Consider the following 19,056-nt stretch of genomic DNA (forward strand, 5'->3'; position numbering starts at 1 on the left):
AGATGAGAGAGAAGGAATCGGGTTTATCCTTACACTATAGCTATGGAAGGAGTGTAAGTGTGCACTCTGAAAAGCAAGAACAATAGAGAGAGGCAGAAGAAGTGTGTGGGGTGCAATATAGAGAGGTGCTGCGGGTGCTCTGCTGCAGGCAAGCGTGGGAGAACATCATTGTGTGCGTGTGTGTCTGTGTGTGTTTGTGTGTGCCCATGTGTGTGTCACTGAATGCCTCTCACAGCTACTGAGTGGTGGACAGAATTATTGATCTGAAAAGAGATGGTGAAACAACCACTTATTTCCCCCCCCTACACACAGACATCTTGACAAACTTCACTTCAGACACAGGCAAAACACTGAGGATGGGAAATGAGGCCATCACCACAGTGTACTTCAAGTCCGACTTAGAAATTACAAAAACAAAAATGTCAAAATGTCTTCATGGTCTATATATAGTACATATACACACGTACATGGTCTACTTAAGTACGATCAATGCACACAGATACACAATCAGCTACAAATCATTATTTCGGTGCACTAAACATCAAACATACACACACAAGTGCTTCAGCCAACTTCAGATCAGTCTTTACTAACGTAGTCACAGTGGGTAACTGTAACACCTCACTAACCACCATGGTGACAGAGGTGTGTGTGTGTGTGTGTGTGTGTTTTCATGTTTTCTCAGCTCACCAGCTGATTCCACAAGAGGAGAAATACCTCAGCTACTGCAATGAAAACCTTTCCTCAAACCACCCCATACACGATGAGTCTTTTTCACCTTTTCTAACATTGACGTAATATTTTTCTGTCACATTCTCTCTCTCTCTCACACATACACACACACACACACAGACATGTCTCTGACACGCTGACAGCTTTAGCCACCATGGGCGTCAAGCAACCAAAAGAAGCTCAGGCGATGTGAAATAAGATTTGTGTGTGTGTGTGCGCGGTATGAATGCACTGGCATGTTTGTACCCTATGGCATTGGGCCATTTCAGAGTAGCAGAGCTCAGCCCTTAGCAAGCAGTGTAAAATCCTTCTGAAAGCTCTTCTCCCCCAAACATCAAAGTTGGAGTCTGAAAAGCAGAGGCACAGAAAGTCTGACTGTCCAGCCTCGTATATCCGACTGCCTCCACCACCCCTCTCTTTGCCTCATTTTCTTGTCACGCCATTCATTCCCTCTGTTTTCTTTTCATAATGCACTGCAACCAGACTCTGTGTTCTGCAAGTGGAATCTTAAACAAGATAAACTGGCTATCATTGAATGATCTGAAGCCAAACATTAGGGCCAGCATGCTCGATTAATTCTAAAAGAAATAGTTTGCAGAGCAGAGTGCAATTGCAATATCAAGTCATTTTGCAGTGCTGTTAAAAAGCAGATATAATGCTGCATCAGCTCTACGATGTAATTTAAAGTAAATAATACAAAGCACCTTTAGTTCAATGAGGTGCTGAAAAGGTATATTTGCTGGTAGATAGGGCCATAGCTATACTGTACTTAGACGTACACATGCTCACACACACACATACAAATACACAGACATATACGCAAACAGACACTTTTTGCAGCAGTGTGTTCTTGCCTGTCCCTAATGTGAAAGGATCATCCTTAGTCCCTCTGCCACTGTCAGTGTAGTCAGCAAACAGACAGCTGCTTCTTATGGGTACAAGTTAAAAGCATATTTACACACAAATATTCTCTCTCTCTCTCTCTCACACACACAAACTATGCACATTCAGTTGTTCAAGCAGCGGAATGCTGATCACTGCAGTTGGAGTTGTATAAGGATGTCAAAAACACTTACTTTGAGAAGATTTGGGGATGACTGCTGCACTGTGGTTGCAAATCCAGCAGATAATGGAGTGAGGGTGGATGGGAGGAGGTCAAGATGGGGGGAAGTGTATCGAAAGAAAACAACAGAGACAGGAGATATCACAAAGAAGAGAAAATGTGACTCTGCAAAAGTGCATGATGGGTAAGCAGAAAAAGGCTCTGAAAAGGAAGGAGTGGATACAGAGGGGTGGTGAAGCAGCAGTGTCGGATAAGAAGATGAAAAGGAGAAGGTGGAGGAGCGAGACGGACTGAATGTTGAAATGAAAGGTGTGCGGATGAACAGCGGATGTTAAGAACGGTGAGAGGGTTTCAAAGAAGAGGGGGATTAATGAAGCGTAGACACTTTAAAAACCATTGAGGGAAGTTCCGATGTGCGAGGACAGATGAATAATTGAGGTTTGAGTGTGATGGAAATTAAAAAGGTATAGAGTAAAAGTTATCATTAGGGTTAAGGGATCCAATTCCACCAGTGAATGAAAGGATATGGGCTGGAGACCATACGGATGCACCAGTTGCGAGGACAGGTGGTCTGCTTAAGGCAAAAAAAGACCACGGGCGCCAGCTCAGGGAAAGGCAGCACGAGAGTGCTGAGGTCACTGCCGATGCTGACATCGTCGCCCGGACCAACTTCCTCAATTATGTCGTCAGCCTGCATCGAGCCGTAGTCCTCACTCTGCCCTGGCACTGCTGAGGAGATGCTCCCCAGCGGCACAGGACACTCCTCGCTCGTCATGGCAACTCAGCCGAGATCTGAAAGACAACATGAGTTGTTGCTGGGATTAGAGACGTGATACAAGTGTCACATTGTCATATTTACTACAAACTAAAGACTTGTGATTTACTTAAAATTCAGTGTTTCATTACCACAGACCACTAAATCACCACCATGTCATAACATCACCTCAGAATTCAAACACATTTGATGCTTGTTGTTTTCTGGTCCCAAGGGCCCATTAGTTTGCGCTTATCTTAAACTCGATTATGTGTATAAGAGAATTATTAACTTAGAAATAACAATCACTTATCCAAATCACACACACGCAGAAATGTACAACAGCAGAGAGTAAATCAATGTCAACAGTCATTGCACATTCATTGACAATTCATTTAGGCCGATCAACAGTGTTGAGGGCGAGGAAATGGGTTTCAGTTTCCTACCACTTAGCATGAGAGCAATAAATGGATTCACTTTAAGCTATCAATACAGCGCACAACAACAAAATGTATGTCTCTGGGATCATTGTTTCAGTTTGTCTTGGCCCTCTATCAGCTAAACTTTCCAAAGATTTCCTCAATATCGTTAATTTATCACTTACTTATGATGCAGAAAATAAAACATTTATCCACCGTCTCATTAAAATATCATCAAGCAGCCCTAACAAAATAATTTTAACAGGTATTTATAAATAATTGATTCTTAATAGCAGATCTAACAAGTTTGTGATAGAAGTAGTAAATGATCCTCTTATTATTATGGATTCAGATTTCAACTCTACTCTAAGCTTCTGGACCCACAGGAAAACTTATTCGACATCTCTAGTCTTTGGAACACAGTGTATCCTATCATATTTCTACAAATGATTTCCTGATGTTAACTATGGAGTACCACAGGGCTCCGTTCTTGGCCCTCTGCTTATCTCTCTTTACATTTCATTTATTTATCAGTTTCCATGGTTGCACTGATGGTACTCAGCTGTATTAACCCGTAGAAGCAAACTGTGAAAAGCTTTGACATCAGAACATTCAGATAAAACTGAGATGCTTTTCACGGCCCAGTGCAACAAGTAACAGTAGCTCTCAACAACCGTGTGATTTCTCAGAAGTATGACAGCCGACAGCTATGGTGATATATTTAATCCTACCCTCTCTTTTTATCAGCACTTTGGACCCTTTTCTTACCTTTTTTTTTTTCTAGCCTGCCCTGTCAAATGTGACCAAATTAAATCACTGGCTCCTAGCAATTTCAGATCAGACTTCAAGGTGCTTTGGATGACTTACAAACTCCTCGATGGGCGAGGCCCTTCGTACCTGTCTGAACTCCTTAAACCTCATATTTTATCCTGTGCTCTTCACTCCACTTTGGTTCCAGAGTTAAAAAGTCCGGGCGCTGACTATCAAGAACCCCTTCCTTCCCCCCTGCTGAGATCACTATCTGAGTGTATTTTCACCAGGCACTAAAATGTGTCTCATGTCCAGGTTGTATGCAGATTTGAGTTTAACCTCGCTACATTTACAACTGATATCAATATGTCTACATTTAGATCACTCTTTACAGCTAACGTCACATCCTCTTCTCGTGTTTGCAGTCCAAAAAGGCAACAATTAAAAAGAGATAGTAGAGAAGTAAAAGATTAGAAGACAACCATAGAAAAAAGCAGAAGATAGTGGATGATAATTACTTTGAGCCTCATACCTGTAACCATTCTCATGCCGCTGTAAATGAATCCATTAAATCTACTACATAAAGTATAGTCTGCTGACAACATTACTTTTCTGATAACGGCTGCATCTCTCTAACCCACTGTTTGTTTATTCCCTCAAGCACACAAGCATCCATGCCTATCTCTCTCTCTCTTTCTGTTTCTCTCGATTCTCTCTCTATCCCTGCGATATACCCCTTCCTGTTCTCTCTCTTCACTCATGCTCTCCGAGCTGGACCATTAATCATCCTGGGACCTCTCTCCTATGGGGTTTCTCTCATATCTGTATTCAAGAACGTAGCCTTTCATCTTGAGAGCATTATTTCCTCATTTCTTGTTAAGTTCTCGTAAAGCTATCCCCCTCTCATTTAAATATCCCCCGCTTATGTGTCAATTTGCTCATCATGCTCCACCTGCTTCTGCTTCATGGAATTTCTCGTTAAGCGAATGGGGCAGTGATGATTCAGTAGCTGGTACCTCTCACTTCTCCAGAGTCGTTCCTCTGAAGAGATAAACCAGCTTATCAAAAACATGAAGATGCATCCATCCACATACATTGACACACTGATATGTTTAGTATCTTTCTAGTAATCATCTATGAGCATATATATGTACATTTGGTATTCCAGTACACACAAATAGAAACTGCATCTGAAACCAGGCCGTCCATAACTGGCATTTTGAATTTAATTTACCGTAACAACAGCGGCTTCCTGTGGAGGCAGGAAGTTTATTCTTGCTCTGCTGTGTTTTATTCTCCATAACAAAGCATCTTAGAGAGAACCTGCAGCTATTACCGGCTACTACAATTAAGCAGGAGACAGCTTTGCAGAAATGACTGGAAGGACTGTGTGTGTCGCAAAAAGTGCAAAGAAAAATGATGCAAAGTTTGCTTCACAATATCGCTGCTCCTTTCCTCCGACTCTCTTTCTGCTGGGTTATCTTCTTCTCATTGTGATTTTTTTTGTGTATAATGATGACGATTGATGAGTGTGTGTGACACTAACAACCTGAGAGCGAGAAAGAGTGAGAGAGACTATGCACAAGGCACTTACTGCTGCATTACCACACACACTCACACTCTCTCAACTTGCACACTCACACATTAACACCCTTAATTGGAGAAGCGGATATACAGTCACCCATTTAGCCGCACTGTGAGCTAAATGCTGTGATGAGCCATGGAAGAAAAAAGAAAAAACTTGTTTTGCCCCTCCCACACACACTCACTGCGACAGTCTGAGACACACGAAGAGGCTGGATGGAAAACAACAGTGAAAACATACTGTGGATCCATAAGGGGTTTGAGCAACACATTATTCTTTTAATATTTCATTTGGCCAATTTGGAAATCAAAAAGCTGTGAAAATCTGTTTGCAGTCCTTGCTGTGTGTTTACACAAAAGTGACGCAACATATCTGTCAAGGGACAGGAACAAAAGACAAAGGACGGAGGTGTAAAAAGACAACAAATTTCAAAAAGACGATAATCAGACAAACTAGAAAAAAGGAGGCGCAAACTCTTTGGAGATCAATTAAGCAGCAAAGACACAAAAAAAATAAAATAAAAAAATAACCACAACTAATTAGTCATGATCTTCAAAATGACAAACAAGAAGGTCAAACACACATGGACTACTTCCCCACATGAGACAATAGGACACTTGAAGTCATAAAGTGAATAATATGTGTTATATGTGAAAACAAGTAGAAAAAGTGTGTAAAATAGAACTAAACATAAAGAAATGGTGTCACAACCAAAATACTTAGTTAATGATCAATCATTCTGTGTTATCTGCAGCAGAGATGATGCTGAATGAGGAGCATTGTTGAGAGTGGTTCATCTCAAAAATCTAAATGTCATTGGCGGGCCAGGTATCAGGAAAGTGAATAAATCATTGATCTGATGAAGTCGGGCAGAAGTGGTGCTGCCACCTGTGTGAAATGGTTTGTTCATGGAAGACATTTTGAAAATGTCACAGAGAAGCACATTGGTCAATAATAAAAATAACTGCGGTCTAATTCAAAACTTAGGACACTGAAACGTTCCATTGTCCTTGTATTGTGCATGCTACATTGCTGTGGATTGTACCTAACATGTATACAGGGACCCGGGTTGATTTGATTTAATGAAGGAATCTTCCCAAATTCTCACCTTTGACTAAAAAATGCAGTGTTGCACTTCTCTCATTCTAGATATAATATTTGGAACCAAAACATGTGTGTATAAACATCTGTAGACTCTGGATAAATGCCAGATGTTTCATACTATAATGCAAAAATACAGTGTGGACAGGCTGTGAAGCAATGTGACTGCGTCTGTAAACGTTTCTGTTGTGGTCGACTTCAGAATGAGTTGACTGTACGTAGCGCTGTGGGAAAAAATAGGCAATACTTTCCTGAGCTTGGATTATACGATTTTCATACAACAGACAATCAAATCTATCAAGGTAACCGAGGTAACAATTTGCATCCTTTTCACCATCCCTGCTTAAAGTCAGTTGTGCTCAGTGTTAGGAGGGAGCTCAAATCTACTGTGACAAATCAGGACATCTGGCGAAGAACTGATAACATATCTGACACATCGTAGAACATAATCCTCTGTTTCTACAGGGAAAAGTTACTTAAAAAGTTCCTCCCTGCAATGTTAAATTATGAGTTTCAGAACTTGCTGTGTAAAGTTAAGATTTTTTTTACCCTTTTATATTTTCCTTCAGCAAATATACGGCTATGGGTTGGAGGTGTGTATGGTGTGTTTCTGTATGCGTGTGTGTGTGTGTGTGTGTCTTTGTCAGGTGATTTGGGACAATGCTGAGTCCACCACAGCGCTCACCGCCACCAGGGATCGGACTGTCACACCAACTTAACACAGCACAGTCTTTACTTCTCTCAAATTCTTTCTCTGACTGCTTCAAAACACAGCGAATGAAACACAATATTATCACAAGAGAACACACACGTGTGACGGCAGAAAAATGTGTGTGTGTGTTTGCGTCAGAAGAAACATAATGCACCAATAGACCATTCAGACACAATTGGCTGGTGTAGGGATTCTTTGAGAACAAAATTTATGCACAAACATCCCACACACATCAACACACACACTCCCTGTCTTGTCAGCTATGTCAGGCAATACTTCATCCAGTGACCTGAGACAAATCAGCTTTGGCACCTACTGCTGAGTGGTCAGACACATTACTTTGTTAGTGAGTCCATCAATATATTCAGTGGGAGAGAATAATGTATTTATTAGCTGGCTCCTGACAGGGGACACAACGCTGAATAAGATGGCTGGCTTCTTGACAGCAAATTTAAAGATTTGATAAATGTGATTCTTGCATGATGGAGAAGAGCAGAATTCCCATTTGTCACCTTCATACCCCGTCAAGTAAACCATAATATGTCTAGTGTAGGGTCATTGTAATTTTTAAATACAGTTAAATGGACTTGTGAGATCACGAAACACCTTTTTTGCACCTTCTGAAGTTTTTTGATGAATTCAAAAGGAGAAATAACCATTTCCTCCACCCAGTTTGAATGTTATGGACATTAAAAGGATTTTATCAACTCACATCTGTTCCAAACACATGGGCTAGTCTGGGCCTTCTAAACCTATAGGTTGAGGAAGCTGTAAGTAAGCTAGCTTTTATTATTATTATCAATATTATTACTACTACTACTGCTACATTTTCACATTTAGAAATGCACAAGATAAAACATAAAACATACCCTAATATATTTTTTCCTTTTTAAAATGATTATTGCTATCATTATTGTTATTGTTATTATTATTCCATGTTTACACTGAAACAAACATGCAAGATCAAGCATCTATTACACTCAATTAATAAATAATGTAAACATGATCACATTGTTTTGATTAATGCAAAATGAGAAACAGATTATTGTAAATCAAGTTCTTTTTTAAAAAGCTGATAAAAAGATTTAAAGCACATGCCTGATAGCAGATCCTCTGCACCTATGGGCTACACAAACTGGATTAATGAAGTAAACAGGTGATAACATCCTCCTGATGTAGGTTTAGGCCTCTAGTCCATATGGAACAGATCTGTGTGGATGATTCAATGGTCTGATAACAGTCTCATTGAGTGTTTAATCTCAGTCGTGTCACTTCCTACATCACATCGTCCTGACTCCACGTCTTCACAGGCTCACATAATAACAACCCATGTGATTTACTCAGAATAACCCTTCAGAGATCCAAAGAGGAGGCAGGAAATAAAATGCAAAACTAAAAGGGAACTGTCTGGTTCCGCCTCTGTTGCTGGAGTAAGGCACAGAGAATATTTCTCCCAAGAAAGTAAATGAGGCACAGAAGTTGCTGCGTCGACAGTATCCATGACGGGCTGTCACAGGGCAGCCTGCCTGGGCTTCGGTCATTTAAAAAGCCTCCTGGTTTGTCAGAAGTTAGTTAGAGTCAGAGTGGGCCATCAACATCAACAGAGCTGAGCGTTACTTTGCAGGTGAATTTGAGTCACAGATAAATTAGCACAGTTAAAGTAAAAGTATATGGAAAAATCCAGTGTTTTGTTTGAAAACTATGGTTTAAGACTTGCTGAGCCCTCCACAAGGCTCTTAAATATGTTTGCTGTTTCATATAATGAGGAGAAGCAATCCTCTGTGAGCATTAAGCTTTGTCCTACCAAACACAATGCTGGAGACATCGGTTCAAAACAACAGCTGAATTCATTCAAAGAATATATTGTTCTTTTTATTCCTTTTATCCTCCTTATTGATTAGATAAATAAATCAACTTAATGAAAGACAAAATATATAAAACTCAACTCAGCAAATTATATATATAATATATTATTTCTTCTGTTTAGATTTCTGTACTTATATTAAAAATAAATCCTCAACCTCTGCAGTGAAATGGGTCGTTAACCTGCAGCCACAGCCTGACACCTAAGGTATTTCTGGTTCCTGGGAGACATATGGGTGTCGGAGGCATCTCCTGCTTCCAGCAACATTGTCCTGACTCTGCAGAATATCCACACTTGGCCCAGACATTTTCTATGGATCACAGACCAGCCGACTGTGCAGATTTACCCCTAACAGCCATATGCTCTGCGAAAATGACACTTTATCATTGGTTCATACTGTGAAGAAATCACTAAAATGTGTCTCACAGTGGAATTTGGAATGGAAAGTGCCACATTGTTGAATCCAATAAAAAGTAATTCTAACATTTTATAAAGGCACCAAGTATAAAATTTGATAGCAAGAATTAATGAAATGTTATGTGGTTGGGTGTTGATGCAGTTAGTCATGAGAAACAGCATCTGCTTCAAGCTCATTACGTCATAACCACAACAAATCATATAAAAGTATAAAAGCTCTTGATAGAGTTCAAAAACATTGTCCGCCCATGGTCCTATCATGATTCCACACATCAACAGTCAGTAAAGCTTCTCCTCTCCTTAGGGAACTGACAGCTCTGCTGTTTGTTAGATATATTTTTTGGTCTTCACTAATTAACTTTTTGGTGAGAGGAATGGATGAAAGATTTCCTCTGATTCTTCTTTCATCTCAAATCTTCCTTTTGGAATTTTAACTTTCTGGTTTCCATTTGAATTACGAGATCTGTCTCTATTTCAACTTCTCTTTGCAGCCACTTGTTCTCATCTTTTGATCCACTCTGCTGCTCCATTCACTTATATTTCTGCAGTTCTATCCCCGTTCCTCTTTCTCTTTTTGTACACTACTCTCTCCCGATCACTCTATCTTTCTGTCTCACTCCGTGATGAAGAGGTCGCTGAGCTGTCTTTGGAGAGTGGCTGCCGGTGGATTACACTGAAGCGGCGGCTCCATCAGCCTAATCTGTTTTAACAGAATTAGCTGTGGCCAAGCAGCCAAGGTATCGTTTCACATGCACAGTTTGTGAAGATATTGAGCATGATGACACGCTGATGATGATGCATTACTTTGCACTGCAACAGGGCTCAAAACTATTAGCCTTAGCATCATGCTAACAGCTTTTGGAGTTTGGGTCGTGCTGAAGTTCAAGTGTAATAATATGAATTCACTGGGTGGCAGGAGGACACAAGAGCTGGGAAATGAGCTGGAGATGACAAGTGTTTGCCAGGACATACACATTGGGTCACACTTCACTGCACAGAGTATATGAAGCAGACAAACCCCACAACAATGTTAAGACCCCAAAGACGTCACTTTGATGCAGCGTCTGAGCCGGAGCGATTGGGGAATAGTGGCGCAGCATTGAGGTCCCAATAATACACATGCTCAACATTAAATAACTACTTAAAATCAAACTTGCCAGAAAAAAATATACTTGGACAGACAGGATTGTGATAAGATCTAACGAATGACAAAAATCTTCTGTGAGAAGATTTTATTTAATGTGTTTAAACACTGGTGAACCTCACTCAGTATTTTGAACTTTGGGTCAGGAAACGCAGGTTAAAGGGTCAGAATATTCAGACCGGAGGTTGTTTTTAAGGTTTTACGGAAATGTTACATATCAAATTTCAATATTTCTGTCCATACAACTTTTTATAACATTATCTGTGATCTGTGAGAAAGAGGCTGTAGAGGACAGGAGAAAGAGGTCGACACTAGAAACACACTGGGAGTTGTGTACGGGTGTGTGTGTCTGTGTTTGAGGTGTAACTTGTGCCAGTGCCAGAGATGTGGTGAGGCAGATTTGTGCTTCGTGAAACTTTGTGTGCACACAGTCCTGTGCACTTTGAACTGATTTATAACTACAGTATATATTTATATCATCCTCCCTCTGCCTCCAAAAACAAATCCATATTGGCAAGGGAGGGGGGGGCGTCCAGTAACGCTGCCGATGATTTACTATTAGAACTCTTGCTGTCATTCTCTCACCCTGATAAATGCCACGTGTGAGGTGGAGGGAGCTCATTCTTGTGGGCGTTACCAAATAAAACAAACCGTCAATCTTGCAGGCTGACATACGGGTGCATCTAGTGCAGACTGTCAGCTTCGGTGTGTGTCTGTGTGTGTGTCTGTGTGTGTGTCTGTGTTTTCAGGTCCAAACCAGATCAAGCAGTTGTCTGCTCTTTGCTGATTATACTGACAATGGCAGAGGGACTGAAGACGATCAATTTGCATTAAGGACAGACTGCTGCACAGATGCAGGTGTTCACATCATGTGTGTGTAGTGTTATTTGTCTGGATGAAAGTGTGTTTTGAGTGTGTGTGCTTGTATTCATGTGTGTGAACAGATCCTCCCTTCCATTAGATTCTGTGCTTTGCCACTATGTCATCTATCCTCCTCCCTCTTTCTGCTTCTCTCACACACACACACACACACACACACACACACACACACACACACACACACACACACACACACACACACACACACACACAGCCTAGGTAACTACTAAACACGCAGTCTAACAGTAATGAGGACAGCAGGTGCCATGATTGTCTCCGGTGATCCTTAATTGGGTAGAAGCACCATTGTCTTCTTAATTTAAAACGTGAGATGTGCAATTGCATTTGAGAGGCTCTGTAATTTAGTTGGAGTGTGACTCCTTCAGCCTCCCTCTAAGACTTTAAGTTAAACTTGTTATCATGTGGCTGTTTGAATTTTGCAGCATCACTGTCTGTAAGGGCTTGAAACTCTATTCTGCTCCATTGTGTTGTGTTCAATTTCAAGTTCCCCAAAAGCTCCGGTGCGTCGAGATCAAAGAAGTTAAGTCGATTCTGTTTAACTGGAGTTTTATAAAAGGACAACAAGGAGGGGAGGAGACTAACAGGGTGAGAAAAAATAAGAAGAAGTGATGGAGGAGGAGAAGTAACGACAGATCCATTCCTCTTTTTCTCCTCAGTGGGGCAAAAAGTGTTGAGTTAAACATCTGTCAGCGCTTCTTATCTCTTCTCCCCCTGTCTCTTCACTGTCTCTTCTTCTCCCTTTTAGAAATCTCTTCCCCCTTTGCTTTCATTCCCTGACAGGAAACTGCCATCAAAACTTTGAAAACTCAGGGAGAAATGATGGGAGCGTGCGCAGGCATGTGTTTGTGCACAGCTTTGTGTCTGTGTTAGAGAGAGAGAGGGGAGCGCAGCAAGAACAGAGAGAGAGCAGACAAAGCCTTGATATCATGCCAGAGGAGGCAAGTCACAGAAATGAGAGCTGCCTTGACAGCACGTATGTGAGCGTGTGTCCACGTGTATGCATGCGAGATCTCTTTGTACATTTGCTCCCGTTGAAAAACACTCTATGTCTGTGTACAGTGTTTATGCTTGAGTGTTTGTGCATTTGTGTATTGCACGTCTAATTAACGACAACTCTGAAGCAAGAGAAGGAAATATAGTTATGAGTCAAACAAGACTTGAAGATGGAGAAGAGAAAAGATAAAACAGAAGAGGAAAACGGACAAAAAAAGGGGCGAGGGGGTGGAAATTTGATTGAATCTGGCGAAGTCAGAGAAACACAAGAGAGAGGATTGTGGGAGGGCAGTGAGCGGGAGCCAGCAGCAAAGAAAGCATCAGGAAATATGTGGATGAAAGGAGACAAAAAATAAGTTGGAGGGCCAGGGCGAAGACCATGTTAGTGAGGAGACTGAAGCCCATGGAGACAGAAAAGACTTAGACAGGGAGAGACAACGTAGCAAGAGGGAAGGCTGTAAGCAAGACTGACAGAAAGAAGGTAGGAGAAGAGCAGAGATAAGAGAGCTGAGGAGGAGGAGGAGGAAAACACACAGGCAAGGCAAGAAAGACGAATAGAAAGAGACAAAGAGCTTAAAACAGAAACAGACCTGTCTCTTTCCCTACGTAAAGGCAGCATAAATGAGCCTTAACCTAATTCTAATTCTCACTTTGAGACTTATTTGTGTTGCCTTTATGTATGAAAAGACATACGTCCATTTCAGGCATCCTTTGCATTGGCATGGCTGGAAATAAATCCATCCAATAGAGGGCAGTGCAGTCAAGAGATTCTGACAACGACAAACACGGCGATGGTCTAGGGCAGTGGTCGCCAACCCGTCGATCGCGATCTACCGGTCGATCTTGACAGTCTTCACCGTCGATCTCTGTAACTCTCTGGACTTACAGTCTGCGGTTGCGCGGCAGATCATCTGTGGGTCGGTTGTCTGTTGTTCACACCCGCTGTGTGTCCGCTACTGGTGGCGGAGCAGCAGGTTTATCTCCTGCATTTCCTTCAATACAAGTCGGATTATGCACTGAACTAAATGTCAGGAATCTACGGTATGAAGTCCTGCATCTTCTGGTCTGTCGACAACAATCAAAGCCCTCTTAGAACAAATGAATGGATTCAGAAGTGAAACGCTGGAGTGCTTTTACTTTGAAACAGGTTCAAGAAGTGTTGTAAATACGTTTGTGACATAGACAGATCAACTTTGTGTTTCACTGCAAAATAAAATGATCTTTCACCTGAGTTTGAATATTTATCTGTTGAATTTATGTCACAAACACAAAAGAAAAGCACTCCAGCTTTTCTGTTGACCAAATCCATTCTTTTGTTTAAAAAGTTTTTTATTGTGAAATATTTGCAGGAGCTGAAGATGCATGAATTCATACTAAAATAATAAATATGACCCTCCTAAGTGGGTTTTTTGCAGGACATCAGGGTGGTAGATCTCGGCTTACGTTTTGAATTAAAAAGTGATCTTGTGCTTTAAAAGGTTGGTGACCACTGGTCGAGGGGATTGTGATAAGAAAAAAATGCAAAAGCAGCCACGCTGTAAACAACAGTGGTCATGGACGCGGTGGACATTTCGTCCTTGTGTCTTTAGGTTGTCTCTATTGGCTACACTGCCCCCCCATGATTTCCGGCGGTACTGCTCTATTTTGTCTGTTTTGTCCTTATCTGCAAAATTTCAGAATGCACCAACAATAGGAACACAGTGTATGGAGAGAATATTCCTTCAGTATATGACGTTAAAGGGATAGTTTATCCAAAAATGAAATTTCACTCATTATCTACTCACCACTATGCCAATGTTTTTTAGCCTAAATGTCTTCTGTCCTCCGGATCACATAAGACATTTAGGCTAAAAACATGCTGTAAATGATGCTGTTTCCAGTGCAATTTGGCTTACAGACACTTGGATGACACCACAAGAGCAGTATTAACCCTAAAAGCAAGTCTTAACCATCAAACAGCCCTTTGAAAAAGTGACGACCAGCCAAAACGTCCTCACTTTGCCAAAATATCCTCACTCTGTAAAATGTACCCTTAAAATAGTACTCACAAAGATACACACACACACAAACACACACACGGCAATATATGATGCTTTGAAGGGATATGTGATAATATATGGATGTGTAATGATGATACACTCTCATGAATTCTTTCAAAAAAACAGCAAAGCCTGAGTCCACTTCTCCCCATTCTTCCTTCGCACCTCTTCTCCAACCTTAGAGCTCGGAGGAAGCCAGGCAGCTCCCTAATTACCTCATTTGCATAAACAGGCACATTGTGCAAGAGGGAGGAGGTGGGTTGTGGTTAGTGGAGGGGGGGTTTCACCTGGAGAAAGGAGGAGGGGGGTAAGGTAGAGCCGTGTAACTTTGGAAATGGAAAAGAGATCTAATCAAACACTTGATGCTTGCTGACGGTAAGAAAATCGTCAAAAGTTGTCTTCCTCCTCTACGCGGATGATATCCTGCTCTCTCTCAAACCTCTTTCTTCATCCCATCTCCTCTCTCCACCCTCCTCTTCTTCCCTTTTTAGACTTGGCTGTATGCTGCTCATTCTTTGCTCCCTGCCTCCCTCTCTCTTTTTGCTCCTTACTGTATGTCACTCGATGCCAAGCACCATTATTCTCCTCCTCTCCCACGTTGTGTCCCTCACTTCCCTCCTCCACTTTCAGCACTGTCTTCTCCATTATTTCCCTCCCATCTCTGACAATCCTCCCCTCTTCCTCTCTCTCTCTTCCTCTCCTCTTTCTTTCTCCACAGAGTGCTGTGTCAGGTCTTTTCATCCTCAGCAGAGTGAAATGAGATTTGAATATGGCTCTTGGAGCATTTGCGGCTTGCCTGCACCCCCACCCGCCACCACACACCTATACAAACTTACACACACACATACACAAAGAGAAGGCCCCTCGTAAAAGATAAAGGATTGTGACTGTATTTGAGTTCACGCTTACATGTCAGGGGAGGGGGGAGCAGGAGCGGGAAAGGATGATGGAAGAAAGCTAGAGGAGACGGGAAGCATGGGAAGGTGAAGAGAGGACAGTGAAGGAGGGAGATGTGTGGAGTAGATGAAAAGCCAAACGGGCTACTATAGAATATAAATGAATACCACGGATATAAAGAAGGGATCAGCAAGGCAGAAAAACTGTGAAATGGATGAATATGAAACACAGATAGGGATCAAGTGAAGAAGAAAAATGGACAGAATGGAGGGTAGTTCATTAAAATGCACTAAACTTTGCATTTTGAATGGAAACCCTCAGCTGAGAGAGCGACAGAGAGAAGGACTGAGCTGAGCAATAAAATGACCGTGAAGTGCCAGAGCAGGGGGAGATAAGGAAGCTTGATCAAGTATGTATGTGTGAGTTTGTGAGATATTTCATGCAGAATGTAATAAGCGACATACAGTTTTGTCGACGCAGAACTTGCAAGGTGACATGTCATAATGTCTCATATGAACCTCCACCCAGGTTGGACCTTTTAATTACAAAATCAATGTGGCTCAGAAGGTCAAGCCAGAAGGTTGATGGATTGATCCCCCGGCTCCTCCAGTCCGCATTCTGAAGTGTCCTTGGGCAGAATACCAAACCCCGTGGGAGAGTGGACGTCCCACATACAGAGGCTTGACTCCATGGCCACAGGTTTGGTTTTGACCCGGATCTTTGCTTTGTGTCTTCCCCCATACTCTCTCCCCATTTCATGCATATACTGTCCTAACAATGCTGGTGAATTGCTGAGCAGATACCCCAAATCGCTGCATATAGAAGCACTGAACGTGAATCGGTGGACGCAAGTCCATTGTCAAATTGTAGAGCCATATAGTGTATACACAGTCACTGCATGGTTTGCAAGCAGTCTTGGAATTGGAAAAACAACAAGGTGAAGATGGGCTCTGACTGATTCTGCAGTGGGAGAAGGGATGAAGTTAAAAAGCAAGAGGTAGAAAGTGAGAGAGAGCCAAAGAAAAACCGAATGACAGTGGAACAGAGATTGCCCATCACTTCTTTCCTGCCTCTCTGTTATTACTTTGTTACACTGTGGAAGTTTTCTGCTGCTGTAGCAGGGATGAAGCAGAAGGAAATGCTGTAACATGCGACGATAGCTTGAAAACACATCAGCTCCTCACTTGGAAACACATTTAACAAAAGCCTGAAAATGTATCTCCCAGAAAGAGAAAATAAAAGAGTCATTACACTAAATCGGTGTGAGGAGTGCATTCATTTACAAAGCAATAACATGTAAATCTTTAATTTCATTAGTCACATTTCGCTGCATATTACTCCAGGCACCAGTCTTGCCATTTACAGCTTCCACTAAAAGCATTTTAGGACTTGTTGCCCAGCACTTAACCTGTTAAATTTGACTCAACCACATGAGTTGGTTGTAAATGTATAGAAACTGTATCCACCATATTAAAAATGCAGGATGAAAAAGGGCATTTTATTTTGAACGCTTGACACTGCACACAGTTGCTATTACTGTAGCCCTGATTTCTGGCTGGATTCTCTCTGCTGTGGGTAACCTGAGTTACAGTTTCTCTCGCACAGTCTTGTTAATTTTCAACTAAAAAAGACGACACTAATCTTTTTATTCTCTTAACCGTACATGTTCAAAACCAACCATCACTCTTTCAATCGTCCTCCCAAAACACACAGGCAGGTACAGGAACCAAAAGCAAGGGGAATGTAAATAAGAAACCTGAATACACAAATTGATATATATACACAATTATTTAAAACAAACTAACAAACTATGTCCACAGTAACCCTAACCCCTAAGGTTTCATTACTATTAATACCAATACTCCATATGTTAAAAGAGGGGGAATGGTCAGTGTGTGATGAATTGTTTCACTAATTCATCACATAGTTTTGCAAATTGATTAGTGGCCAAAAACTTACTAATTCATCATATTTTACTTTAACTGCTTTGACTGGTCCTCCCCACTTTGAACTTTAAATCTGTATTATTATAATTTATTTTTAACATTGTGTAGTTTTTTTGCCACTTTTCAGTAATGGTGTACTTTACATGAACTCGAGATGGTCCTTGAGGGGGGGGGGGGGGGTGTATCTGATACATGACATTTTTCAATGAACACAGTGAGACTATCCCACAGTTTGAACAGTGTTCTCATATTTCATATCAACATGTTCAGGCACGCAGCTGCCACTCACAGCACTTTCTCTTTCATTGGTCCAAAGCAATTATTTTATACTAAGCTCTTGAATTATGCCTGAACACAATTTTCTTTGGAAAATCGTTGCTTTTTAAAGATTTATTCTTCCCACATGGCTCAACGCATTCTCGTAGCAATGAATGATTTTTTTCTTCTTGTGTTTATCATAAAAACAGTGATGTTTTCCCATAAAATATGAATTTGTGATTAAAAATGTAATGAATTATGCTTAATTACAGACAGTGTGATTAATCACAATTCAAAACAATTTGACAGCAGTAGATGAATTATGTGACTCAAAATGTTAAGCATGAGTAATTGCTCATCAGAGAATCACAGCACAACACACAACACACTGACAACACGACTACAGAGATAGTTTCTAAGCCATACACATACTCTGCATCAGCGTTTGGGTGCATATGGAAATACTAATTTTCATACATGTACACTTGCATTTGAACAGGTGAGAAGGTGGTGTTCTAAGGGCGAAGCGGAGCTCCACTGAGGGGAATCTAACTATGGTGGAGAAGTATATATTTTTTTGTATTAAATATCTAATCATCTTGGTTACTCCTCTGTTTCTCACTCCCCATCATGCTCAAGACTCAAGGATATGTTAAAGGACTCAGGAGGTTTGACTGTGTTAATCATCAAGTCAACACAAATGTTCCAATCTAATCTCAACAGCAGGCCCGCTGCTCCTGACACTTGCCGAACATTGTGCTAAATAATGACAAAATTTATTGGTAAACTTATCCATTGCATCGATCTATTTTTCCGACTCATATGTGAGATCGAATTGCCGCATCTTAACTGGATTTTCCAGACATCCCTCTCAGTAACGCCAGCTCCTCATGGGAGATCCCCAGGGGTTCCCAAGGCCAGATGGGATATTTATTCCCTCCAGCCAGTTGTGGGTCTACCCCTGGGTCTCCTCAAGATGACTGTAACTCAACGGGCCCCTGTCGACATGAAGGAGCATCAGCTCCTCAACCTATCTCTGAGGCTGAGCCCAGCCACCTGACGACAAAAAAAAATGTCCCTTTGGTCACTAATTAGAATTCATGACCATAGGTGAGACGAAAAAATTTATTCAAATGCATGTAACACTTATTTCCATCAACAATTTATTGATAAATTAAGCTTTAAGAAAAAAGTAAGCTATAAATTAAGAAAACTTCCGTGAAAAAAAATAACATTAAGTTTAGCAAAATGGTAAAATCCATCGTCTACCTAAATGCTGACTTTGCCACTGAGGGAATGTTCTGGTTTTGCATGGCTGGACTTTAATTCGAGTTGACGTCTCTGCCTTCGGTGTTGAGGTTATATTGGTGTTAATGTGGTGAGCAGGTGGGACACAAGAGTCCTGTTGGCAACAGATTGACTTAAATGCTCTCACTGCAAATTTCAAACCATGGTATTCACATGCACTAAATAATTTACATT

General features: G+C 41.2%; 1 protein-coding gene across 8 annotated transcripts in view; it reads right to left on the reverse strand.

Annotated features, from left to right (window-relative positions):
- The window catches only part of cacna1ia (calcium voltage-gated channel subunit alpha1 Ia), a 132,870-nt gene that overhangs the window by 93,422 nt on the left and 20,392 nt on the right, over nucleotides 1–19,056 (reverse strand). For all 8 annotated transcript variants that reach the window (XM_069525087.1, XM_069525089.1, XM_069525088.1 and 5 more), the window contains one exon: nucleotides 2,323–2,587. In XM_069525087.1, coding sequence (XP_069381188.1) covers nucleotides 2,323–2,570 — 248 coding nt within the window. In that variant the 5' untranslated portion in view covers nucleotides 2,571–2,587. The remainder of the gene's footprint in view (nucleotides 1–2,322; nucleotides 2,588–19,056) is intronic.

Source organism: Paralichthys olivaceus, chromosome 5, assembly GCF_024713975.1.
Source record: "Paralichthys olivaceus isolate ysfri-2021 chromosome 5, ASM2471397v2, whole genome shotgun sequence".
Classification (NCBI taxonomy): Eukaryota; Metazoa; Chordata; class Actinopteri; order Pleuronectiformes; family Paralichthyidae; genus Paralichthys; species Paralichthys olivaceus.